The sequence below is a fragment of the Podarcis filfolensis genome, assembly GCF_964270895.1.
Source record: "Podarcis filfolensis genome assembly, chromosome: 7".
In the NCBI taxonomy this organism is placed as follows: domain Eukaryota; kingdom Metazoa; phylum Chordata; class Lepidosauria; order Squamata; family Lacertidae; genus Podarcis; species Podarcis filfolensis.
Window position 1 is genome coordinate 4,636,974 of NC_139603.1, and position 27,627 is coordinate 4,664,600.

The following is a 27,627-nucleotide window of genomic DNA, read 5'->3' on the forward strand; positions in this document are numbered from 1 at the left end:
TCCCTTGTGCCCTTGGCAAGGAGCTGTATAGCACACACACACACCGCTATCCCTTGTGCCCTTGGCAAGATGTCTTGGCACCTCCAAAGCCAGAAAAGACCATAGACCAGAAACTCAAAAAGTTTGCTTCCTGTCGCCTTTCATGCTCCGCCAGTGACTTCCTCCATGGCCATTGGGGTTGGGTCTGGTCTGCTCTCCTCTTCCTCCCCCACCTCTGTGGGTCTGTCTGTATGTTTGCCGCCCTCTCTCCTTCCATCTGCTCACTGCTTTCCCTCCTGGCCACTCCAAGCCAGAGTGTCCCCCTGGATGTGTGCAGGGAGCCCAACCTGGCCAACCCCTAGGTATACCCCTGCACCTATATTATGAAATGGAATTATACACTGACAGGGGGATCCTGCTAGTTCTAGAGTTTATTTTGACTGCAGCATTGGGACATGGCAACTTAAAGGGGGCAACACACGCTAACGGGGGGGGGGGGGAGGGCTGGATTTTATATATTCACTAGAAAATCCATCCAAATTCTTCCCCTTGTAGTGTTATAGTAGGTTTATTATATATGTTCACTAATGAAATTAATTTGGGATTGGCAGTGTTCACATGTCCACAGCATCCCCTAAAACATAGATGAATGGACACATCTGTATGCTAACAATTCCGTATTTTGTGAAAGTCTTAAAAAAAAATTTCCCTCACTTTTGGAGAATCGGTGTTACATAGAAAGATAGCGTTTTTTTAAACTTGGCAAAATACAGTATATGATTTCTGTAAAGCAGATGATCCTAAGAATCCTTAAACCCATCCAGGGCAATGAAATTGAAATTATAAAATGAAAGCCATACAATATTCTTAAAAGGGAAGGTATCCTTGGTCTCTAGGAACCTACCTGTCTGAGCCATTCATGTCTGAACACTGCCCACATTCAAGTAGGGCACAGTTTACTTGAATGGTGAGACACCCCATGGTCAGAAACGTATGGGCATGTATAGAAATAGGAATAATGAAGTGGGGAGAAATAAGTTGCAGCCTCCTTCGATCTTCTGTCTCAAAATTGCCCAGCTTTCCTCTCACTTTTTGTGGTCATTAGTGTATAATTTTGTTCCTAGTTCCTTATTTGCAGTTGATTTATCAACAGTTCAGCTGAGATTTTCACTAACTAAAGTGGAAAAGCAACCCCTAGAGGGAAAGCTCTTTATCTTCAAATACCAGTAGACAATGTATCATATTCCCATCAACAGTTTTCCTTGCATTAAAATGCTGAAACCAAAACTAATTTCAAGATTTCAAAATTAAGCTGTAAACCACACAATAAATGAATCTTGTTGTTTGTAACAATGATTTTAAAAGTTGGAGACTATCAAAATCATAGAACTGAAATGACAACAGTTACCAGCAAATGAAAAGATACATGCAGAATATAATAAACATATTTTTCAAGTAAAATTTTATGCTTTATTATTCATATTACTTTATTTTCATTGACTGAAAAGTGATGGCATGAAACAAGACTCCAAGAAGGCCTTCTCATATAAGCCAACTGTACTTCCCCATCTAGTCGCACGATGTCACTCTCTGCTTAAATATCTTGCTAAGAATAAAGGGTGTACACAAGGCTCTTCCCCTTCTTTGTCATCAGATATCTTTCCGTGCTTGCAAATGGATGGATGAGCAAAATGGATATTATGGAGCTGGATTAATTAAAAAAAAATATTTTATAAAGCTGTGACATGAAGTAATATATAAAATATATGAAATATTTCTGAGATGGTTGCTCCATGGGGAGACTGTTCTTCAGTGGGGAGAAGGCAGCTGCTGCAGCTGATTTTGCTTCACACAGCCTGGTTGATGGGGAGCGGCCAGCTCCATTATTCCGTTCCGGAGGAATCCCAGCATGGCACCTTTGTGGGCCGCATCGCCCAGGATCTGGGGCTGGAGGTGGAAGAGCTCATGCCTAGGATGTTCCGGATGGAGTCCCAAGGAGATGGGGACTATTTCAAGGTAAATGAGCAGAATGGGATTTTGTTTGTTAATTCTCGGATAGACAGGGAGGAGCTGTGTGGTAAAAGCCCGATATGCAGCATTCACCTGGAGGTGATTGTGGATAAGCCCCTGACTGTCTTCCATGTGGAAGTGGAGATTGCAGACATAAATGACAATGCCCCTGTTTTCTCAGTCAGAGAGCAGAATTTAGCTGTTTTAGAATCGAGAGTGCAAGGTTCCCATTTCCCAATAGAAGAAGCTTCTGATGCAGACATTGGTAGCAATGGCCAGGTAAACTACAAGCTCAGCCCCAATGAATATTTTTCTGTGGAAGAGATAAAGAATTATGAGCACAGCAAGTCTTTGGTTCTGACATTAAAAAGACCACTGGATCGTGAAGTATCTGCAGAGCATCACCTGCTCCTTTCAGCATCAGATAGTGGGCAGCCAGCACTCACAGGCACAATCCTGCTGATAATTACTGTGGTCGATGTCAATGACAATGCACCTGCCTTTAACCAATCAGTTTACAAAACTGAATTATTGGAAAACTCTGCAATGGGAACATTAGTTATTAAACTGGAGGCAAGTGATTTGGATGAGGGGATTAATAAAGAGATTTCCTATTCACTTAGCAGTCTTGTTGCTCCAAGTATAAAGGAAATGTTTAGCATAGATCCGAACAATGGAGAACTTAGAGTGAAAGGAATGGTGGATTTTGAAGAGAGTACAGCATATGATATTCAAATTGAAGCAAGAGATAAAGGTGCTTACCCTTTGTCTGGACATTGCAAAGTTCTCATTAAGGTTTTGGATGTGAATGACAATAGCCCTGAGATGTCACTGAAGTCGCTATCCGTGCCAGTTGCAGAGGACTCCCCACCAGGGACAGTGGTGGCTCTGATCAGCATCTCAGACAGGGACTCTGGGGCTAATGGGCAAGTGAGCTGCTCTGTGACTCCCTCCCACCTACCCTTCAAGCTATTGTCCACTTTCAAGAATTACTACTCTCTGGTGGTGGCTGAGCCCCTGGACCGGGAGCGGGAAGCAGAATACAAGCTGGTAGTGACTGCCCAGGATCAAGGGACTCCATCACTATCAACCAGCAGCACCCTGGTGGTACCCATTGGTGACGTGAACGACAACGCTCCTGCTTTTCCTCAGTCTTCCTACACGGTCTTTGTGAAGGAGAACAACCCACCAGGTGCTCACATCTTCACGGTGTCTGCCTCGGACCCAGATGTGGCTGAGAACAGCCTGATCAGCTACTGGCTGGACGAGAAGCTCTGGCCCCTGTCGAGCTACATCTCGGTGCACTCAGAGAGTGGGAAGCTCTATGCTCTTCAGCCCCTGGACTATGAGGAGGTGAAGCTGCTGGAGTTCCAAGTGAGGGCCAAGGATGCTGGGCTGCCCTCCCTGTGTGGCAATGTGACAGTGCAAGTCTTTGTGGTGGATGAGAACGACAATGTGCCAGCTGTGACTGTACCAGTAGAGGAGGCTCCCACCCTGCTGGTGGTTCCCCTGACAGCTGGGCATGTGGTGGGCAAGATTCGTGCCCTGGATGCGGACTCCGGCTACAACGCATGGCTGCGCTATGAGATGCATGAGGGGTCCAGTAGGCTTTGGCGGGTGGGACTGTACAGTGGTGAGATCAGTACAACACGTGCCCTGGAGGAGGCAGAGGGCAGCAGCAGTCATAGTTTGCGGGTTGTGGTGAAGGACCATGGGAAGCCCGCTTTGTCAGCCACCGCCACGCTGAGTATTTCGTTGGTGGCCAGTGTCCAAGCCCTCCCAGCTGATGCCCGCCTTCCCAGAAGGGGAGGGAGCCCCAATCCCCTGGCGGATAACATGAACATCTACCTCATCATAGCCATCTGTGCAGTGTCCAGCTTGTTCCTGCTGGCCATCATTGCATATATGGCCCTGCGGTGCCATTGCCAGCCTAAGGAGGCCATGGTGTATGGTCCTGGAACAGCCACGCTGGTGTGTGCCAGTGAGGTGGGCAGCTGGTCCTATTCAAATCGTCACAGTCACATCTTGGGGGGCGTGACAGGAGACTCCAATGCCAAAAGCGACCTCATGGTTTTCAGTCCCAACATACCTGCTTATGCAGAAAATGGAAAACCGCAGGATCTGCTCTGTGCAACGGTTAGTAACCCCTCTTTTAATTCATATAGTTTGTTCAGAATATTTGTTCAATAACCAGAATACATTTTATTTACATTTTAATGTTTCCAAGGTCCATATGAACCACCTTAAGAAGTATGCCACTAATATTCCAAATACTGGTAAGGGATTTTGTATTTGTATTTGGTCAGAAAGCAACACCTTTCAAATGATCCTTGATTTGTACTTGGTTATTTGGAAGATTGTTGTTGTTTAGTTGTTTACTTGTGTCCGACTCTTCGTGACCCCATGGACCAGAGCACGCCAGGCACTCCTGTCTTCCACTGCCTCCCGCAGTTTGGTCAAACTCATGTTAGTAGCTTCGAGAACACTATCCAACCATCTTGTCCTGTTGTCCCCTTCTCCTTGTGCCCTCAATCTTTCCCAACACCAGGGTCTTTTCCAGGAAGTCTTCTTTTCTCATGAGGTGGCCAAAGTATTGGAGCCTCAGCTGTAATCTTGCCTTTTTCAGTTGCTTGTTTTTTGATGAATATCCTCTGTCAGGAGCAAGACAAAGAGATCTGTTCCTTCCTCTGCATTTGGCTCGGAAGGTAACATGAGAATTCTTTTCTTAGTTCCTTAATCTAAAAAGAATATTGCAGAGTTGGGGAAAGTTAGGAAAATTGCAACCAAAATGATCAAGGGGACGGAGCAACTCCCTTATAAGGAAATGTTGCAGCATTTGGAACTTTTTAGTTCAGAGTAAAGGTGAGTAAGAGGAGACATGATAGAATATAAAATAGTGTATAACATATGCATGGCATGGAGAAAGTGGAGAGAGAAAAGTTATAGGAATAACGGCGGACGACAGGAGGTTGGATGCAGGTGAGCTGAGCAGAAGCACACTGGCAAACATGCTCCAAGACAAGCTGCCAGCTAGCTCTGTAGAGGCTCCTTTTATTAGCACAATATGCAAAACCAGTCAGATACATTTTGGACTGTGACTTTTACACATCTTCCAATCCCAAGATTGAGGGGTGGTACAAAGTTATTTTGGCACCTGTTTCCACCGCGTCATTTTCCCCTTGAACAATGTATGATGAAGGAGACAAAGGTCACAGACAGGGCATGGCAGACCACTAAGAAAGCAAAGGTTAGATAGAGGGCATGATGTTCAGACAGCTGTGGCTTTGTCTGCAGATGGAAGTGTGCGCCACACCCGAAAGTCACACGGTCAGACAGCGGAGGCCTGCCTGTGGGTGGAAGTGTGCTCCACACCCGGCGGTCATTCCTTCGAAAGTTTTTCTCCCTCTCATAGCACTGGAACTGGTGGAGGTTGGAAGATTCAGGAGAGATAACAGAAAGTACTTTTTCACACAGCACATAGTCAAGCTGGGGAATCCATGCCCCCAGGAGGCAGGGATGGCCATCAACCTAGGTGGCTTTAAAAGAAGACAGGGCAAATTCGAGGAGGAGAGGGCTGTTGATAACTGCTAGTCATGATGGCTATCCTGTGCTTCCACAGCCAGAGGCTTCTGAATACCTGTTGTGGGTTCCTGGTCTTTATTTTATTTTATTTTTCATTTGTAGTTGTGGGGAAGATGCTGCTAGTACTTCCCCACCCTTGCTAAGTTCTGGTTACCTGGAATTGAGTGTTGGCATGTGCGCTATTTGTTTAGTTGTTTAGGGAACTTTTTTATTTTTTAGTTTTATTTTTAGAAATTCAAGTTTTCAAATAATTCCAGATTTCCAGTCAAAATAATTTTTAAGAATATCTGTGTGTGTCCCTCCAAGCCAGAAAATGTGAGGTCATTTCTGGGCATGTAGGCAGGTATTGTTTTCCTGTGAATAGTAACTTTTAATTTTTTTTTAAATTGTGAAATACAATGTTGTAAAAAGATTTGCATAAAAGAGTAGTTTAAAAAAATGTGTTGCTCCAAGTCAGGTAAGGTTGCACTTCTTTTCTCATTTTTTTTCCTGCGCCCCATAACTGGAAGGACAATTTTTATTTTTAATGCTCTCCCCCCCTGTCTATTATTTGGGGTGATGAAAAATAAATAAACAATTCAAGGCAGTGCTTGCTGCTGGAGGGAGGCTGCTGGAGGTAAGCACAAGTGCTGCCAGAAAAGAAATGAAAATTGGAGACAGGGGAAGGGGAAGAATTAAAGTGAAGGATTGATCCACTCACAGGAAGACCCCTGATGCAAAGCATCCATTACCCAAAGCGCAGTGGTTTGGGGGAACTTACTCAATTGAGAGCCAGTGTGGTGTAGTGGTTAAGAGCGGTAGTCTCGTAATCTGGGGAACCGGGTTCGTGTCTCCGCTCCTCCACATGCAGCTGCTGGGTGACCTTGGGCCAGTCACACTTCTTTGAAGTCTCTCAGCCCCACTCACCTCACAGAGTGTTCGTTGTGGGGGAGGAAGGGAAAGGAGAATGTGAGCCACTTTGAGACTCCTTAAAGGGAGTGAAAGGCGGGATATCAAATCCAACTCTTCTTCTTCTTCTTCTTCAATTATCTCTGGATTGGGGAAATCAGAATTTTGAAGGTAAAATGTGTGAGATCACAGTTCTTTGCTTGGACAACATGTGGATGGACTTAAATTAATGAGAACACAAGCAGCTTCAAATCCAAATTATGCTCTAGTGTGGATGAGCCCAACTATAGACCTGAGATTCTGTCTGTGTACGTACCATAGCTTTATATTCAAAGCCTCAAAGCATCCTGGAAACTGTAGTTTGTTAAGGGTGCTGGGACTTATAGCTTTAAAGGCATGGTGTGTATTCCATCTGACCAGAGACATAACCACTACACCTGTTAATGAAACCTACCCAACCTTGGTTTGGGGGACCAGATGAACAGACTGCCTTTATCAAGATTATCCGCAGTTACGGACAGCACAGGGGTAATATGTGTGTTGTAAGGTGTGTAATATTTAACATTTTCTACTGCACTAAGCCCTATAGGTAGGTCAGGAACCACCGTGACTCTCTGTCCCCAGTATCCAATTCATGGAGCTGGTCCAGGACAATACCATAGACTGGAATCAGGACCTGAGCTTTTAATTTGTTCATAAGTTATCTAGAATTAGGTGTGAACAGTGAGGTCGTCAGTTTGCTAATAATACCAAATTGTTCATCAGAGGGTTAAAACAAGGAGGGATTTCACTTTTCTCTGAAAGTATTTCTTCTAACTGGGTGAATGAGAGTAAAGAGCCAAATGCAGTTCAATGTAAGCAAGTGGAAATCAATGCACATTGAGGCAACCCCTTCTCCGCACTTATGCTTATGGGATCTAACCTGGCAGTTACAGACCAAGAACGAGACCTTGGGATGATAGTGGACAGTGTGATGAAGGTGCACAGCGGCTGTGAAAAATGTGAATTGCAAGCAATTGCAAATAAAATTTAAAACCTTCTAAAATATCTCACCAAGGGACTTCCGGAGGCGGCGCGAAACCGTGATGGCGGACCTCTTCGAGCTCTGAAGAGGGGCACCGCAGAAAAGGGTTGTTCGCGACGGCGCAGCGGCAACCCATCAAGATAAACCACGGGCAGAGTGAGTCCGTGGCCGTGGGACCCGGCGGGCACCTGGAGCGACCCCGAAATCACAAAAGGAACCCCGTAAGGGGCTCCGGAGTGAAGGAGGGGGAGCGGTGCTGTGGGTTCATCGCTCTTTCTGCGGAGGCGAAGCCGCGCGGCTGTCACGGATGAGCGCTGACCTTTCTTCCAAGAAACATCGGGCTGAAACATCAAACCCGTGAGTAAGGACCCAAGATCCTACAAATTAATTTGGAAAATTTGGCTAAAAACGGGAGACGAGAAAGAGGAAGTCCGTCTTCCGGCACTGCTTTCAAGATCAAAGCAGACGGTCTAAAGAGCGGAAAGCGCTGTGAACAGGGAAGCTTTAAAGCTTTAAACTGGGACTTTCGTGCACACTTGAATTTTCCTTTTAAAGAATAAATACAGCATAAATTTGACCTGGAGCGGTCCCCCAAGGGGCAAGGGAAGATTCTAACCCCAAATTCCCGGGTGGCCGGGTAAAGTTGTTTAAACTGCGGAACTGTTGCAAACTTCCAGATACTTTTGTAACTGGAGAGTGTAATTTTGAGCTTACTTAGCTGAAGTGGATACAATTGCAGGCACCTTGCTGGAACTTTGTTACATGTTTAAAAGTGCCCTGCAGGACTTTTTTCTTAGTGTGCTGGAACTAATTTGCCTTTAAAATTGTTTTTAAAGTTGGAACAAAGGGACTTTAATGGCGGAAAAGTTATCTTCTTCTTACTAAAACTTTGGTGGCACTCCCCCTAGAGGACATTGGGAATATAGAGGCCTGGGAAAAGTTTTTCTGTTTATCTTCTCTCAATAGACTGTTTTTAATTTTGGGCTTGCCTTTCCCATGGGACTACAACATTTGACCTTGAACATTGACTGATGAGTGGCACAGGAAAGACAAGAGCAGCCAAAGCTAAAGAAGCTAAGGAGAAAGAGAAAGCAAAAAAGCAAGCACAGCTTTTGCAAACAACTTTAACTCAGGGACGTAGATTATCAGTTCCAGCTGTGCTTGCGACACAAAAAGTAGAAACCGAAAAGCCTGAAAGATCTGAAGAGGAAGATATGGCAGCAGGAGGAGCTGAGGGAATACTGAAACAAGTTTTGGAACAATTGTCAGCAATAAATCAAAAAATTGATAACCAATCAATAAAAATTGATCAAGCAACATCCTCGATCCAGAAATTGACAGATCAGGTTTCCCAACATAACCTAGCAATTGAAAAATTGCAAGGAGCAACAGAAGAGAATCGTAAACTGGCAGGGGAAGCCGCTCAAATTGCAACATCAGCTAAAAAAGAAGTCGAGGAAGTTAAAGCGGAAGTCAAGCCTCTCCATAAACAGATAGGGGACCAACAAACCTATCTCTCGTTGGTGGAATTGAAAAATCGCGAGACCAACCTCAGGCTAAGGGCAGTCCCAGAAATTGAACAAGAAGATCTGATTGGACTTTTGACAACAGAGTTTACAAAGTTCTGGGACTTAAAAGAAGAAAGTGATTTCAAAATTGTATCGGCTTTTCGGTTGGGAAGATTAGTAAGAAAAGACAGGTCCAGAGACTGCTTAATAGCTTTGAGATCAAGGGAAGAGAGAGACAAAATACTAGGCCTACATTTCAAAAACTCAATTGTGATACAAGAGAAAAGGGTGGAAATTTACCGAGATATTCCTAAACAGTTATTGGACTTGAGAGCCACCTATTCAGAATTGGCTAAGTTGCTGAGACTCAACACAATTCCTTATAGGTGGGAGTTCCCACAAGGGCTATCATTTACTTACAAACAGAAGAAGGTTAAAATAAGATCACCAGAGGACCTACAAAAGTTCCTGCACGACCACGGAGAAGATCTCCAAAAAGAAGCAGCAGCTAATTGGCCTATACTCAACCCAGGTGGAGCAACACCTGCACCTTCGGAACCAGAGGAGAAAGAAGACACACCGCTCTAGGTGTGGCAGAATAGTTCAGGATGTCTCTGCGGCTACTCAGTTGGAATATAAATGGCGGAAATTCCCCGGAGAAAAGAAGGAGGTTATTTCACATATTGAAGAAAGAACAATTGGACATTATTTGCTTACAAGAAACCCATGTGACCAGGCTCCACAGGAAGGTTTTGGTTAATAAAAGACTAGGCCAAGAATTTATTTCGTCTGACAAAGTAAAGAAAAGAGGAGTGGTGATTTATGCCAAGGAGAGCCTGACACCTAAATTTTTATTTAAGGATGAACAAGGAAGAATTTTGGCAATTGAAATTCAAACCCAAGGAGAAAAAATATTGATATTAGGAATTTATGCCCCAAATGACGGGAAATTAGAATTTTTCAAGAAGCTGCATGAGACGCTGCTGGACTATCTGGATTATGCTAACATCATAATGATGGGAGATATGAATGGAGTGGTGTCTACACATATGGATAAGTCTTACAACCAGAACTTAACATCAGACGGCAGACTGCCTAAAACTTTTTTCGAATTGACTGACAATCTGGATTTGATCGACATATGGAGGACAAAGAACCCCCTAGGTAAAGAAGGAACTTTTTTCTCTGAGGCCCACCTGTCCTGGTCAAGGATCGACCAAATCTGGACTTCCAGGGGGCTGGCACCTAAGACTAAAAAGGTGGAAATCTGCCCAAAAACATGCTCCGACCACAACGCCTTGAAAATAGAACTTAGATTAACTCAACCCGGTTCCTTCAGATGGAGAATGAATGACACACTACTAAGAGATCAAGAGATTGTGAAAAAGGCCCAAAAAACATTAAAGGATTATTTTGAGATAAATCTGAATACTACAGTTGAAAAAAGAACGATTTGGGATGCAAGCAAAGCTGTTATGAGAGGGTTTCTGATACAACAGAATATAATTAAGAAAAAACTCTGGAAAGGAAAGAAGGACAAAATACTGGAGAAAATACACCAAGGAGAGAAAAAACTGAGAACCAAACCAAAGTCCAAGGAGGTGCTGAGAGAAATTAAATTCCACCAAGCAGAATACTCAAAATTGATCAATCAGGAGATTGAATGGAAAATAAAACAGATGAAGCAAAGATCCTTTGAATCAGCAAATAAATGTGGAAAGCTGCTAGCTTGGCAGCTGAAAAAAAGACAAAAGCTAAATACGATAACAAATCTAGAGATTGATGGAAGGATAGTACAGAAACCAGAAGAAATTAGGAAGTGTTTCCACAGATACTTCAAAGAACTGTATGCACAGGGGCCCCAGAAAGAATCAGAGATAGATCAATTTTTAAAGATAAATGGACTATCAAAAATAACTCAAGATAAAAGATCAATCTTGAACTCTACAATAACCTCACAGGAAATTGAAGGTGCCATTCAGAACATGCAACTAGGCAAATCTCCAGGCCCGGATGGGCTTACCTCCAAATATTATAAGGTTCTGAAGGATTATTTGATACAACCTTTGTTGGAGGTATGCAACCAGATCATGGATGGGAAGAGGGCACCAGAAACGTGGAAAGAAGCCTTCATCACATTGATACCTAAGTCAGAATCTGAAAAGACTCAGCTTAAAAACTACCGTCCTATCTCACTCCTAAATGTGGATTACAAAATATTTGCAGACATTTTGGCAAATAGACTTAAAAAAGTTTTAAATGAAGTAATTCATAAAGACCAAGCAGGCTTTCTCCCTGGTAGACATTTATATGAGAACACTAGAAACATCATTGACATTTTAGAACTTTTGCAGACTAACAGGAACACAAGGGCGGTGTTAATTTTTATTGATGCGGAGAAAGCTTTTGACAACATATCTTGGATGTTTATGAAGAAGAACTTGGAAGGGATGGGAGTAGGACGGGGGTTTGAGAATGGATTACATGCAATCTATTCAGAACAAAAAGCTAAATTAATAGTGAACAATGTGGTGACGGAGGAATTTAAAATTGAAAAAGGGACACGACAAGGGTGCCCTCTATCCCCTCTGTTATTTATTTCAGTCCTGGAGGTGCTACTGAATATGATCAGAGAGGACCGGTTGGTACAAGGGATAGAGGTCGGAGTGAAACAATATAAACTGAAAGCTTTTGCAGATGACCTAGTTTTGACACTGCAGGAGCCAGAATCCAGTACAAAAAAAGTTCTTGAACTTATATCTGAATTTGGTCGGGTGGCGGGATTTAGGTTGAATAAACAAAAAACTAAGGTTCTGACCAAAAATTTAACAATTACAGAAATAGAGGGGTTTCAGAGAGAAACAGAGCTGAATGTGGTTAAAAAAGTGAAATACCTTGGGATCTATTTGTCCTCCAAAAATTTGAATTTATTTAAGGATAATTATGAGAAATGTTGGTTGGAAGTTAAAAAGGATTTAGAAATTTGGTCAAGATTGAAACTTTCCTTGTTGGGAAGAATCGCAGCTATAAAAATGAATGTGTTGCCGAAAATGTTATTTTTGTTTCAAACCTTACAGATCGTGGACAGAGTGGATTGCTTTGGAAAATGGCAGAAGGATATATCTAGATTTATCTGGCAGGGCAAAAAGCCCCGAATAAAGTTCAAAATATTAACAGATTCAAAAGAAAGAGGGGGGTTTGCCCTGCCGGACCTGAGGTTGTACTATGAAGCTGCAGCCTTCTGCTGGTTGAAAGATTGGTTCTTGTTGGAAAACACTGATGTCCTAGATCTGGAAGGTTTTAATAATGCTTTTGGTTGGCACGCATACTTATGGTACGACAAGGTTAAAGCACATAAATTGTTTAAAAGCCACATTGTCAGAAAAGCAATTTTTGCAGTCTGGATGAAATATAAAGACTTACTAGAGAGTAAAACTCCGAGGTGGTTATCACCAGTGGAGGCCAAGGCCCGAAAAAGACCCAATATGGAGGCCTACTGGCCGAAATATTGGGAACTAACTGAAAAAATTGGAGACAATTGGAAGTTGCAGAGCCAGGATAAACTAAAAAATAAGGTGCGAGATTGGCTACATTATGCTCAAATTCAAGAGGTTTTCAAAATGGATAAAAAAGTTGGTTTCCAGGTGGAAAAGTCGAAACTAGAGACAGAATTGTTAGAACCAAAGACAAAGCTGTTATCTAGAATGTATAACTTGCTGCTTATGTGGAATTTACAGGATGAGACAGTTAAATCTGCTATGATTAAATGGGCACAGGATGTTGGACACAACATTATGTTTGAAGACTGGGAAAGGTTATGGAACACCGGAATGAAATTCACGGCAAGTACTGCCTTGAAGGAAAACATTATGAAAATGATATACCGGTGGTACATGACCCCAGTCAAGTTAGCTAAGATACATCACCTGTCTGACAATAAATGTTGGAAGTGTAAGGAAGCAGAGGGGACTTTCTTTCACCTCTGGTGGACATGCCCAAAGGTTAAGGCTTTCTGGGAAATGATTTATAATGAGTTGAAAAAGGTATTTAGGTATACCTTTCCCAAGAAACCAGAGGCCTTCCTGTTGGGCATGGTGGACCAGAAAGTGTTAAAGAAGGACAGAGCTTTGTTTATGTATGCTAGTACAGCAGCAAGAATACTCATTGCAAAGAACTGGAAGACACAAGATTTACCCACGCTGGAGGAATGGCAGACGCAGTTGATGGACTACATGGAGATAGCTGAACTGACCGGCAGAATCCGAGATTTGGATGTAGAAACAATTGAGGCGGACTGGAAAAAGTTTAAAGACTACTTGCAAAAGTATTATAAACTGTATGAATCTTAAGATTGTGCATGATTTGGAAAGGATACGCTTTAGCAATCATGATTAAGTAAATAGTAAACCAAGTGATAAAAGAGAAAAGGAGATAATATGAATTGAACATGTTACGTTTATTTTAAAGGTATAAAAATTGTGATATAATATATTGAATTTAGATACATAACATGTAAAAGTTACAATAAGGTAGGACATAAGGTAATAAATTGCTGACAAGGTTAATATAAAGAACGCAGAATCGGAAGGGGTGGGGAAGTCCAAGTTGGGATTTATTTTTGTTTTGATTTTTATTGGTTTGTTATAAAAAAAAAAAAAAAAAAAAAAATGGTTTCTTGTAAACTCCTCATTTGCTTGCAATGTACAAAATTTGGAAAGAAACGCAATAAAAAATACTATTAAAAAAAAAAATAAAATATCTCACCAAGGAGTTCAAGGTGGCACACCTTGCTCTGCCCCTTTCCATATTATCCTCACAACAACACTGTGAAGTTGGTTGAGCTGAAAGTTGGTGACTGGTCCAAGGCCGGGATCATGGCTGACTGGGGATTTGAACCTTGGTCTCCCAGCTTCTTGTCTGACACTCTAACCACTGCACCACACTGGCTTTATGCCATCATCATCATCATTAGTCACTTTCCTCACAAAAGTGACTATAAGCAAAAACAAATATAAACACCAAAACCAATTACAACAAACACAGCCAATAAAAAACCCTAACCAACACATCTATACCAATAAAAGACAGGTCTTACACTAGGAGGGGCCTCATGCACTGGAAACCCTACAAATTAAGGGCCCAAAGTCCAGATAAAAAGGAAAGTTTTCGCCTGGCACCTAAAAATGAAGAGAGCACCAGGCAAGTATCCCTAGGGAGAACATTTCATAAATGGGGAGCCACCACAGAAAAGGCCTGTTCTCGTGTTGCTACACTTCAGACCTCCTGTGGGGGGGGCATATGAAGAAGGGCCTCAGAGGATGATCACAGGGTTTGGATCAGTTCATGTGGGGATTGATGGTCCTTTAGGTATTGGGGTGCTGAGTCACATAAGAATTTATAGATCAAAACCAGCATTTTGAATTGAGCCTGGAAACTACTGGTAATTAGTAGTGGATACAGTCATGCTGGAATTGGTGTTACATATTTAGACTGCCCTGCCCTGGTGAATAATCTGGGAAGATAAACACTGTATAATCTATTAACAAAATAATGAGGTTGATTAAAAATTATTTAATAATTAAAATATCAGAAGAGTCTGTAAACCAGGAAAAACAATTTTGGAAGCCCTGCTAAACCACTGTGCTTGCGAATTCAGACACACGGTGTCACTCTTGCCTACAAAATCTCTTCAGGAAACCTAAGGGGATTTGCTGCCCTGCCCTCAGATGGAAAGCAAATCATTTGATGCAAGAATCCGGAGGAAAACCCCAGATACCATCAAAATATAACAGACAAAGCAGATCCCACCTTTTCAAGCGGAATTTTCATTAACCAAAGGATGAATTCATAGCATCAGGAAACCTCACATTCTGGCCATCATTCTAAGAAACCACAGCTCAATGGAGACGGAGAGAAGGCAGCTGCTGCAGCTGATGGTGCTTCATGCAGCCTGGATGGTGGGGAGCGGCCAGCTCCATTATTCTGTGCCGGAGGAATCCCAGCATGGCACCTTTGTGGGCCGCATCGCCCAGGACCTGGGGCTGGAGGTGGAGGAGCTGGTGCCTCGGATGTTCCGGATGGTTTCCAAAGGACAGGAGGACTATTTTGAGGTAAATGTACAGAATGGTGTTTTGTTTGTGAATTCCCGAATTGACAGGGAGCAGCTGTGTGCTCAGAGTCCCATTTGCATCATTCATCTAGAGATGATTGTGGACAAGCCTCTCAGGATCTTCCATGCAGAGGTGGAGATCAGGGACATAAATGACAATGCCCCCATTTTCCCAGTAAATGAACACCAACTATTTATTTTGGAATCTAGGCTGCTGGGCTCCTATTTTCCACTAGAGGGAGCTTCAGATGCTGATATTGGTTCAAATGGTCTGCTTACCTACATCCTTAGTCCAAATGATCATTTTCAGCTACGTGAAGAAAAGCATGGAGATCTCAGTAAATCTTTAGCACTCGTGCTATACAATGCCCTGGATCGAGAAAAAATCTCTGTACATCATTTATTGCTTACTGCCACTGATGGGGGACAACCAGAGCTAACTGGTTCAGTGCAGCTGAAGATAACTGTACTAGATGTAAATGATAATGTACCAATGTTTAACCAGTCTGTGTATGAGGTGCATCTGCTGGAAAACATCACAGAGGGAACATCAGTCATTACTTTGACTGCTTATGACTTGGATGAAGGAACAAATAAAGAAATACTGTATTCGTTTAGCAATATGATGCCTCCCCATTTAAGGCAGGTTTTTTCCATAGATTCCAACACAGGTGAAATCAAAACCAAAGGAAAGATAGACTTTGAAGATATTAACTTATTTGAATTGCAAGTGGAAGCTGCTGATCAAGGGTCCTACTCTTTGGTCGGACACTGCAAAGTTCTGATCCAGGTTTTGGATGTGAATGACAATGCTCCAGAACTGTCTGTGACATCCATGTCTGTGCCAGTGCCTGAGGACTCCCCACTGGGGACAGTGGTGGCCCTGATGAGTATATCGGACAGTGATGCAGGCATCAATGCTCAAGTTAGTTGCTCCCTGTGGCCACATGGACTTCCCTTCAGGCTGATATCCACCTTTAAGAATTACTACTCACTGGTGCTGGCTGAATCCCTGGACCGTGAAGAGGTGGCTGAATACAGGCTGGTGGTGACAGCCCAAGACCAAGGGACTCCATCATTGTCAGCTAGCAGCAGCCTTGTGGTGCCCATCGGTGATGTGAATGACAATGCACCTGCTTTTCCTCAGCCCTCCTATACTGTCTTTGTGAAGGAGAACAACCCACCAGGTGCTCACATCTTCACGGTGTCTGCCTCAGACTCAGATGTGGCTGAAAACGCCTTGGTTAGCTACTGGCTGGATGACAAGCTCTGGCCCCTGTCGAGTTACATCTCAGTGCACTCAGAAAGTGGGAAGCTCTATGCTTTACAGCCCTTGGACTATGAGGAGGTGAAGCTGCTGGAGTTCCAAGTGAGGGCCAAGGATGCTGGGCTGCCCTCCCTGTGTGGCAATGTGACAGTGCAAGTCTTTGTGGTGGATGAGAATGATAATGCACCTGAAGTTTCCAAGGCAGCAGAGGCCCCCATCCTGCTGGTAGTTCCTGTTACTGCAGGACACATGGTGGGCAAGATCCATGCCCTGGATGCTGACTCAGGCTACAATGCCTGGTTGCACTATGAGCTGCATGAAGGAAGTAGTAGCTCCTGGCGTGTGGGGCTGTACAGTGGTGAGATTAGTACTACACATGCGCTGGATGAGACAGAGGGGGTAGGCAGTAGCATGATTCTCTTGGTGCTGGTGAAGGACCATGGGAAGCCTGTACGGTCAACCACAGCTACGTTGAGCATTTCCCTGGTGGCAAGCACCCAGGCTGCTCAAGCTGATGCCCACCTCTCCAGAATGGGAGGGAGCCTCAAGCCTCTGGTGGACACTACAAACATTTACCTGATCATTGCCATCTGCTCAGTGTCCAGCTTGTTCCTGCTTGCCATCGTTGTGTATGTGGCTCTGCGATGCCAGTCTCAGCTCGAGGACAGTTCCAGGTATGGTCCTGGCACAGCCACACTAGTGTGCGCCAGTGAAGTGGGTAGCTGGTCATATTCACAACGTCATAGTCGCAACCTGGGATGTGTGGCTGGGGAAGCTGGTATCAAGAATGACCTCATGGTTTTCAGTCCCAATATTCCTGTCTTTGCTGTGAACACAGGAGTAGGAAATGCAAAGGAGCTTGTTCCAAATTTATCTGGAGAGGTGAGTCACATTGAAGCCTTAAGAATCTTTGTAACTGATGCTCTTGTATTCCTTTCTTGTTTCAATGCATGGCATTATACTATAGGACACCATATAAAGAGACAATGGGGCTTGATTGCTCTGTGCACTTCTATATATTTATCTGTTCTCTTTCTTAATCGAATTTCTTGCCTATCCTTCCACCCAGGCTCAAGACAGGTACAATTTTGCTTACAATAAAAAATGTATAAAATGTATAAAAAAGTATAAAATTCATTTCATACTTACAATATTTGTAAGAATATTACAGCGCAGTAGGAGGTGTGGGGAATTCACTCTTCCCTTACTTTGAGAAGTGAAGGGATCTGTCTAGTTGACGTCCTTTGCTGTTTGAATCTTTCCCTGAGGAGAAGGTATTTTGGATATGTAGGCTTAAATCTCTTTAATTGTGATGTAGCTTTGCAGGAAAGGGTGTAGGAAGCTTGGCTAGATGCCTGTGTCCTATGATGTACCCTAGTCTCGAGGAAGCTCTGACATGCATGTGTTTCAACGCATTGGTTCCTTTCAAATCGCTATCACTGTGGAAATCCCTGACTTTTCTGTGAACTCTGGTCAAGTTTTCAATGGTGGCACTGTGGGTTAAACCACAGAGCCTAGGACTTGCCGATCAGAAGGTCGGCGGTTCAGATCCCCATGACGGGGTGAGCTCCCGTTGCTCGGTCCTGCTCCTGCCAACCTAGCAGTTCGAAAGCACGTCAAAGTGCAAGTAGATAAATAGGTAGTGCTCCAGCGGGAAGGTAAATGGCATTTCCGTGCGCTGCTCTGGTTCACCAGAAGTGGCTTAGTCATGCTGGCCACATGACCCGGAAGCTGTACTCCGGCTCCCTCGGCCAATAAAGCGAGATGAGTGCTGCAACCCCAGAGTCGGCCATGACTGGACCTAATGGTCAGGGGTCCCTTTACCTTTACCTATCCTGCATTAACAATTAGTCATTATTGACACTTTTTAAAATGAAAAACTATTTGGCGGGACCTACTCTTGGGTAGGATCATGATGATGACATAGCAGCAACAATCTTAGAAGTGGCTTCAGATGTCCATTCAGCCACAAATTGCACAAGGTAGCCTAGGCCCATTCATTATCATTCAGCCTAATCTGTATGATAAGAGGTGACACAACCATATGTATTACTACCTGGGCTTCAAGATTCCAGTGTGATAAGAACAAGATAGGAGAAAGTAATCCTGAAAATATTTGCAAAGGTAGTTTTTGCAAGAGCATCGTTTTTTTGTTACCCATTCTTAAAAATAAGGTGGAATTACAGTAATGGTGGGCTTTCAGGGAAAACAGGAATAATTTGGGCTCAGATCAAGTGAGAAAAGGTCTTTTTATAATGTGTGATTAGCATCATGTATCTTAATTTTATTTGTAATGACAAAGTAAAACCAGATGATAAGCACAGTTTGGAATTACATGACCAAATGGCTACATTTCTGCATCCGTTTGTTTAACCAATGTCCTTGTTGAAAACCATTACGGCAATTGGGCCATCACTATCCCTTAGCCTATTCTACGTCACAGGGTTGTTGTGCAAATAATGAGCAGGGAAACGTGCTGCTCTGAGCTACTTGGAGGGCAGGTTGCATAGAATCATAGTAAACGAAATGAACCTGAGAGAACAGAGCTCTTCAACTTCAGACTCCAGATATGCTATTCAATTTGTCAGCGTGCCCGCTTCCCTGAAAAATCCCAACAACTCATTATTTTCATAAAGATTCTTTTTTAATATTCTTTAGAATAAAGAACTCCTCAGGCCTTTAAAGGCTGACAGATTGAGGAAGAAATTAATTTCTCTGGATCGAACCACTTCACTGTTTGAATTAGAGCTCCATGAATAAAGTATGCACTGAAACTTATGATTGGTTGCCCTTAACTATTCAGATAGCACCATCAGTGTGCATGGTATTTTATAGAGTGAAAGAGGATATGTCTGTGCTCCGAGGAACTTACAATCTAAAGCTCAGCATAAAGGAAACATAATCAGATGGACCCAAATGAAACAGTGCAAGATTGACTTGGGCATATGTAGATAGGTTATCTTGTGACTTCCAATAATCATGACCCATCATTTCTGACACTTCCTGTTCTTCTTTTTTATTTCTTGACACGGCAGAGGGATTTTGCTTAGCTCTCAGGCTGTCAGCACTGTGACAGTGGCTGGCCTTCATTGTATAGGGTGACGGGCGGACTGTGGACTGGTGACAAGATAAACTTGCCAGTGAGGACAGCCCCTTTGGCCCCTTGTGAAAACATATTGAAGGAAAAATGGCCAAGAAACAAAAATAAGAGTTTCTAAAATGAGTAGAACACTTCTAACAACGTGGGTAACCCAGTACAAAACTCTACGGGAGCCAAACAATTTTGATTTAATTTTGGCCAATTAAGTCAACATGTATTCTCTACCTAGGCTTTATTTCTTTAAAAAAATACTGTGATGTGGTTACGAGACACTAACTTTTCAAGGAAAAAGGTATTACAATACAATATCAGCAAAATGCAAATGAATCCTACTTTATAGAGCCAAAAAAATAGGGAAAATAAGAAGGAAGGAACATTTGTATGCCACTAATACTGATTTGTCACAAGATGTCGCTATCCACTGAAAATCAAAACGCTCTTTTGATACAAAGATCAAAGCCCCTCCCAGCAATTCAGAAAGAACAGAGACCATTAGAGGACAGTATGGATGCAACAGCATAACAACTGACTGATTCCCAGCCTTTAATGCCATCACGAAAGAGTGGATTTAATTTTTAAAACCAGGAATAAGACCTACCATTGCTATGGTTGTTTTGCTCCGATGCTGCTTGGTGAGAAGGCAGCTGCTGCAGCTGTTTTTCATCTGCATGGCTTGGGAGAGAGGGAGCGGCCAGCTCCATTATTCAGTGTCTGAAGAATCCCAGCATGGCACCTTTGTGGGCCGCATTGCCCAGGATCTGGGGCTGGAGGTGGAGGAGCTGGTGCCTCGGATGTTCCGGATGGAGTCTCAAAGCCAAGGGGACTATTTAGAGGTAAATGTTCAGAATGGGATTTTGTTTGTTAACTCTCGAATAGACAGGGAGGAGCTGTGTGGCAAAAGCCCTTTGTGTGCCATTCACCTGGAGGTGATTGTGGATAAGCCTCTGAGGGTCTTTCATATTGAGGTGGAGATCAAGGACATAAATGATAATGCTCCTACATTTCCTCAAATAGAACAAGATGTCTTTATTTCAGAAATGAGAATGCCTGGATCATTTTTCCCTCTGGTGGGAGCTTCTGATGCAGATATTGGTCCAAATTCTCACCTCACCTATACACTCAGCCCCAGCGAATACTTTAGTCTAGATATTCAGAGGAAACACGATGAAAGTCCATCACTAGCACTCCTTTTAAAAACCTCTCTAGACAGAGAGGTGAGAGCTAAGCATCGTTTGCTGCTCACAGCCATTGATGGGGGGAAGCCAGAGCTCAGTGGCACAGCACAGCTGGTGATTTCTGTTCTTGATGAAAATGACAATGCACCTGCCTTTAATCAGTCAGTTTATAAAGTCCAAATGGCAGAGGATGTTCTAAGTGGGACATTAGTGGTCAAATTGAATGCCACAGATATGGATGAGGGAATCAATAAGGAGATTACATACTCATTTCAGAATCATGTGCCTGTTAAATTAAAAAATATATTTGTCTTAGATTCTGTTAATGGGGAAATAAGAACAAAAGAAAAATTAGACTTTGAGCAAAATCACCAGTATGAGATTCAGGTACAAGCTAGCGACAAAGGGAGCAATCCAATGACAGGATATTGCAGTGTTGTAGTGGAAGTGCTAGATGTCAATGACAATGCCCCTGAGATGTCATTAAAATCTCTCCTGGTGCCAGTGCCAGAGGATTCCCTGCCTGGAATGGTGGTGGCCCTGATCAGTGTCTCAGATCAGGATTCTGGGGCCAATGGACAAATAAGCTGCTTCCTGCACCCTCCAGAACTTCCCTTCAAGTTGGTGTCCACCTTCAAGAATTACTACTCTCTGGTAGTGTCTGAGCCTCTGGATCGGGAGCAGGTGGCTGAATACAAGCTGCTTGTAACAGCTCAAGATCAAGGGACTCCATCGCTGTCAGCCACCAGCAGCCTGGTGGTGCCCATTGGTGATGTGAATGACAATGCACCCGCTTTTGCACAGCCATCTTACACAGTCTTTGTGAAGGAGAACAACCCACCTGGTGCTCACATCTTCACTGTGTCTGCCTCAGATCCAGATGTGGCTGAGAATGCGCTGGTCAGCTACTGGATCGATGAGAAGCTCTGGCCCCTGACAAGCTACATCTCGGTGCACTCAGAGAGTGGGAAGGTCTATGCATTGCAGCCCTTGGACTATGAGGAGCTGAAGCTGCTGGAGTTCCAAGTGAGGGCCAAGGATGCTGGGCTGCCCTCCTTGTGTGGCAATGTGACTATTCAGGTTTTTGTGGTCGATGAGAATGACAACGCACCTGCAGTGTCTGGAATGGCAGAAGAAAACCCAGTTCTGCTAGTGATCCCTGTGATGGCTGGGCATATAGTGGGGAAAATACAAGCCCTGGATGCTGACTCAGGCTACAATGCATGGCTACGGTATGAAATGCATGAGGGGACAAGTGGTCCATGGCGAGTTGGGCAGTACAGTGGAGAGATTAGCACTACACGTGCCCTTGATGAGGGAGAAGTTAGCGGTAGCAGCCAGAATCTGCTGGTCTTGGTGAAGGACCATGGGAATCCAATGTTGTCAGCTACTGCTACATTAAGTGTGACACTGGTGGCAAGCACCCAGCTCACCCGTACTGATGTTCACCTTCCAAGAACAGGAGGGAACCCAAAGCCTCTTGCAGGCAGTGCCAACATCTACCTAATCATTGCCATCTGCTCAGTGTCCAGCTTGTTTCTGCTTGCAATCATAATATACATTGTCCTGCGATGCCAGTCCCAAGCAAAGGAGGCTATGATATATGGCCCTGGCACAGCCACCCTCGTATGTGCCAGTGAAGTGGGTAGCTGGTCATATTCAAATCGTCATAGCCATATCCTGGCGGGTGTGAGTGGTGAAGCTGGCATCAAAAGTGACCTCATGGTTTTCAGCCCCAACATTCCTCCTCTGCAAGGCAGTGAGAAACAGGAACACATACTTGGTGATTCATCAGCGCAGGTGAGTAATACATTCTGAGGAACATTGGGGAACTTTTATCATACGTAATTGTAGCCATTAAATTAGCCTCACTATTGTGATAGTGAGGCTAAGAGTTTGAAGCGTCAGTGTCTCTGGTATTTTATTTTTTTATATTTAAAACATTTCTATGTTATGATTAGATTTAAAAACTCCCTGAGGTAGCTTATAGCTGTTGTAAAAGCTAAAACAACCATAACAAATTAATAAAACTATCAGCAACCCACACAAAATGGCATACTGAAAAACAATTAAAGCCAGCAGATTAAAACCAGCTTTGTAGCATGCTGGAAGGCCTAGACAAAAAATTTAAAATTTAAAAAGTTATTTGCATGTCATTGGAGAGATACAGGATTCAGTGCTAAACAAATTTCCTGAAGAGGGTGTTCCAGAGGAATGGTGCCACAACACAAAAGGCCCTTTATTGGCCTGCCTCAGTTTGGAAGGCAGTTCAGAACTGTTGTTAAAGGAAGGCCTCTGACTGAAGATCTTAATGTTCAGGCAGGCTTATATGAGAGAAGGTGATATGTGTTGCAAAAACATTTATGGCTAACTTAATTTGTTCCATGACCAAAGCACTGGTTTATCTTTTGAGATAATTAAAAGTAAATAAATCTGGCTTGCTAGAAATACTTACCTGTATTTTTTTGTATATATTCTTTATTTAAATGTGTTGCTTTGTTTTAAACATATTCCGCATTTGCAGAATTTGGTCAGTGAAGAATTAAATACCTGTAATTTTAACTTGTGTATTTTATTAGTACTTACTGCTTTTCTAGGAATGAGTTTGTAATCCCATCCAAATATAGTTATTCTTTGCCTCTTGTGAATTGTGGTTTCGGGGGGGGGGGGGGAGAGACTCAGCCCCTGTTACTTCAAATGCATCCAGTAAGTTCAGTAGTGACAAGATGAGCAACGTAGCTGCAGCACTTGCCAGTGTCCTGGAAACTAGAATTTAATCTAGATTTGTTGGGGCAGACCTATTTAAATATAAGCATCTGGTTGAAGAAACTTTTTTCTCAGAAGCCATAAACATTCATTCAATTATTATAGTTACTCGTAACCGAGGGATGCTGTCTATTGCACAATGCATGATCTCTTAAGTCATGGGCCATGATAGTGCAATGTGTGGACATCCAATGAGTGCGACCCAGGGTGTACACAATGTTGGGAATGAGGTCAGTGGTGTGACCCTGCTCCCTGTCAGTGCCTGGGTAACATGTGAATATGGTTTGTAAGATCTTATTCTTCTTAAATGCATATAATCTTGCTAACTTTCTTTATCCTTATACGGAGTCTGGTCAAATGCAATTTATTAAAGTAGCCTATTCGACAACATTTGAATTATTGGGAGGAATCCAATATTATGTTAAAATAATTGTTCTGTCAATACAAGCATTTCTGCTTGTTAAGTGGAAACAATCTCCCCTCTTCTCCACATCCTTCTGTGGGCTTCTGCTAGTGGGGCCAGTGAGTTGAATCTGGTCCAATATTCTTTCAAAGCAAAACTATTTTGATGTCGCTTGGTGCTAAGAAAGCCTTTGATAGATTAGAATGGTCATCTTTTTGAGAGAATTTTGGAAATCTTGATCTGGGGAAAACTCTGAAACACTAGCTTGGAATGAAATATAATTGCTGGGTATAGGAAAATGATTTTAATAAATTGAAATTATACAGAGTATTTTGATGAGTCAATTATGGAATCTTCACAGCAGGTTGCAGTCAGTTGGTCCCCATGGAAACATAGCAAAGCAGGAAGAGGAAGGGAGATAGGAGGCAGCAGCTGTAGACACATATCTGATTGATTTGTGTCTGCTTAAAATGGAGCTGTCATATGAGACAAGGCAGAATGGCTTGAAATACTGTGAGTGACTCCTAATACAGTCCATAATCTAAGAAGTGTCAGAGCATGACTGGCTTCTGGATAGCAGAATGCAGGCGATGCAAGAGAAGGGTGATAAAAGAGAAGGGAACGGAATGGTTAGAGAAGTTATTCTGCCCAAATTTGGATGACCATTGAGGCAACAAGGCCAGATGTTCTGCCCAGAGCTGAGTTTTCATCAATGGAGAATTTTGAGTGGTTCAAGGTGATGGGTAAAGCAAGTTCTTCAATCAAGATTGCAGTCAGAATAGTCGGTGTGGGCTATAACTGATGGAGTTGCATTCTTTCTGGGTTTTCCTCATTCAAACTCTTTGGCCACAATGGGCTTCCAGATTCTTTAATATGAAAATAAAATTTATCATTTTGTTCACTTATTTGCTTAGACAAAAGGTGGTGGTCTGTATGAACATACTGGAAAAGAGTACAAAACTGAGAATTCATGGTTCCATGTATTTTAATCATTTGTAAAAGCCTGGTTTGTACTGCAGTAGAATTAAGTAAAAGCTAATAAAACATCTTAGAATAGTTTATAGAAACATAGAATTGTAGAGTTGGAAGGGACCCTGACGGTCATCTAGTCCAACCCCCCGTGATGCAGGAATCTCAACTAAATCATACATAACAGGTGACCATCCAACCTCTGCTTGCAAACCTCTAAGGAAGGAGAGTCCACCACCTACCAAAGGCGTCTGTTCCACTGTCAAACAGTTCTTACTGTCAAAAAGCTCTTCCTCATTTTTGGTCATAATCTCCTTTCTTGCAACTAGAAGCCATTATTTCAGGTCCTACCCTCCAGAGCAGGAGAAAACAAGCTTGCTTGATCTTCCATGTGATAGCCCTTAAGACATTCAAAAATGGCTATCATGGCTCCTCTCAGTCTCCTTCCAGGCTAAACATACCCAACTCCTTCAACCATTCCTCATAAGGCTTGATTCCCAGACCCTTGATCATCTTGGTTGCACACATTCTCCTCTGCACACATTCCAGGTTGTCAATATCCTTCTTAATATTTTTTTTTTGCTGTTGCATCACAGTGTTGACCCATGTTAAGCTTGTGGTCTACTAAGACCCCTAGATCTTTTTCACATTCAGGTTCAATTAAGGAATCAAATGGAATTAAGAAACAAATGAATTTAAAGCAAAAGTTTCGTTATCAAAAATATTAGAATATTTGGAAAATAGCACATATCTATTCCTATATCTCTATAGCTATTTCTCAAAATAAGCAAAAATTGTCAAACATTTGAGTTCTTTCTTGGATAAAGTAGACATATAGTGGCCATCATTACTATTATTAATATATTACCTACCCTTCATGCTAAGGTCACAGGGCAAGTTGTAGCATTAAAGACAATATTGTAAACAATGGTTAAAGCACTTGTAGCTCATGTAGTCTGCCCATTTTCAAGTATAATTAACATACCAGTGATTGGTGGTGCCCATTTTCAAGTATAATTAACATACCAGTGATTGGTGGGGTGTGTGGGGGTGTTAGGGGAAGAGTAATACCTCTGGTGGGGACACATGCTCCTTCTGGGGTAGACTGTTCACCTTTGGTCCCAACCCTGCACTCAGCTTTCACCTGTAGCTCCTAGAAGCTGTCAGCATGCAACAGTGGCCACACCCCAGGAATGGATTTGACTGACTGGCTGAAGGTAGCTGATGGGTCTCAAACCCTCAGTGAGTCTGGGTCTTTTCCTGCATGCGAAGACAGGCTATGATGGACTGAGTAGATGAAACCAACAGTGGGTCCAATGGTGAAAAGTACTGTTATTGTGCATGCTGCAGAGGGAAGTGCGGGGCAAATGAGTCTTTCAACTGGGAAAGGTAGCCCAACTAGAAGAAGGAATCTCTGATCCTAAATCTCTGCTGTCTCTTGTGGGATATATTCAGGAGAAGAAAAGTCTAAGGAGTAAACCCTACAGAAATCCAGAGTGGAGTCACTAAGCAGGTTGGATGGTGCCTTGTATGCCTCCTTTTGACAACTCCTGCAGCCAAGCTGGTGCCGAATGTATTGCTCTGCTTTGCTATGGACCACATCAGTGAGACGAATATGGGGATCTTGTCATCTGAGCAGCCCAGGACCTCCATACACACTGCCCATGTTTGCGCACCATGGAAGGTCACTTAGGTGCTGCTAACACAGTGGTGTGACTTCACCCCTGGAATCTCATTCCATTGTCTCTTGAGACAGACAGGAGCCAACAAATTATTTGTTAACTCTACATGTCAATGGACCAGCTTGTGTCTTTATACATGACAGTTGGTGTGTCACAGAATGGCAGCATAGGCAAGTTTAGGGTCTGCATTTATAGCTCTACACTTTCTTTAACTGATGAAATTTGAAGGTAGTCTAATAGTTGCTTTGAGACATATGATGAAAAGTGGGTTATAAATTTCTTAAATAAAAGAAAATGAAGTGATATACAATGATGACTGAAAGACCTAATATAAAAAGAATAATTTTAATGTCTGAAAATGTCTTCAGTGATTTTTTTCTTTGTATATGATGGAAATATGAGAGCATAAAATTATATTGGAAGGGGACTATATGTAAATCCTATAATGAAAAATAATGAAATCCCCCCCAATTTTACTGTGGTGTTACATTCTCAAACACCAGCAGAGGTGCTGAAAACTGAAGGCATAACATGGGTGACCACTTTGGAACATATACTTTATCCTGAAGCGCATTTATTTATTGATTATATATTTATTTTCCTCCAAGATACTTGGGGTGGCTTACATGTTCTCACACTCTTGATACTCAGAGAAAAACACAGCAAGAGCTTCATGACTGAGTACAGATTTGAACCCAGGTTGTCTAAGTCCTAGTTGGACACACTAACAGTTAAGATACTAACTATTACACTAAACTGGTGGTTTAAATGCTTTTGTAATATAATGTGTTAGTGTAAACTGGTTTTGGAGAGCAGTCTCCATTATCAAAGGAAATAATAACCACAAATAAACACTTGTCAGAAGCAACTCATTTCTTGGAAAGACTTCACCCCCTCTCTCAAAAGACTGACTAATCAGAATGCATCATTAAGAAAATGAATGGATAAATTTGTGTGTATGTGAACCACCACCCCGGGAAACTATTAGTAACTCATTATGTTCAGAAATTTATATTTTGAAGAACTTTTATAAAACATTGAAAACGAAGAGGAAAATCCACATTATGTAATCTCTATGAAGGCAGAACGAACTCTTGCAGACCCTTGATGACTTCCATTTGCATGAAGTTTGACAAATATATGAACTTATTCCCCTAACAGTAAT

General features: G+C 42.6%; 2 protein-coding genes across 3 annotated transcripts in view; both read left to right on the plus strand.

Moving 5' to 3' along the window:
* LOC310767496 (protocadherin alpha-C2-like) overlaps positions 1-27,627 on the plus strand; it is a 191,134-nt gene that overhangs the window by 13,974 nt on the left and 149,533 nt on the right. Inside the window, exon 1 of one of the 2 annotated variants that reach the window (XM_083624536.1) lies at positions 15,108-17,249. The exons of the other annotated variant lie outside the window; for it this stretch is intronic. Within the exon in view, the coding sequence (XP_083480662.1) occupies positions 15,195-17,249 (2,055 nt within the window). The 5' untranslated portion in view covers positions 15,108-15,194. Of the gene's footprint in view, positions 1-15,107; positions 17,250-27,627 lie in introns of those variants that run through there. 2 annotated transcript variants of the gene reach the window in all.
* LOC310767514 (protocadherin alpha-3-like) lies at positions 19,947-27,288 on the plus strand. Its single transcript, XM_083624555.1, has 2 exons — positions 19,947-25,767; positions 25,810-27,288. Exon 1 carries the CDS (start codon positions 20,073-20,075, stop codon positions 22,458-22,460), a length of 2,388 nt encoding a protein of 795 aa, XP_083480681.1. The 5' UTR covers positions 19,947-20,072; the 3' UTR covers positions 22,461-25,767; positions 25,810-27,288.

What these genes read in the sequence shown, in the direction of transcription:
- LOC310767514 (XM_083624555.1), top strand. Translation starts at nt 20,073, where the DNA reads ATGGTTGTTTTGCTCCGATGCTGCTTGGTGAGAAGGCAGCTGCTGCAG.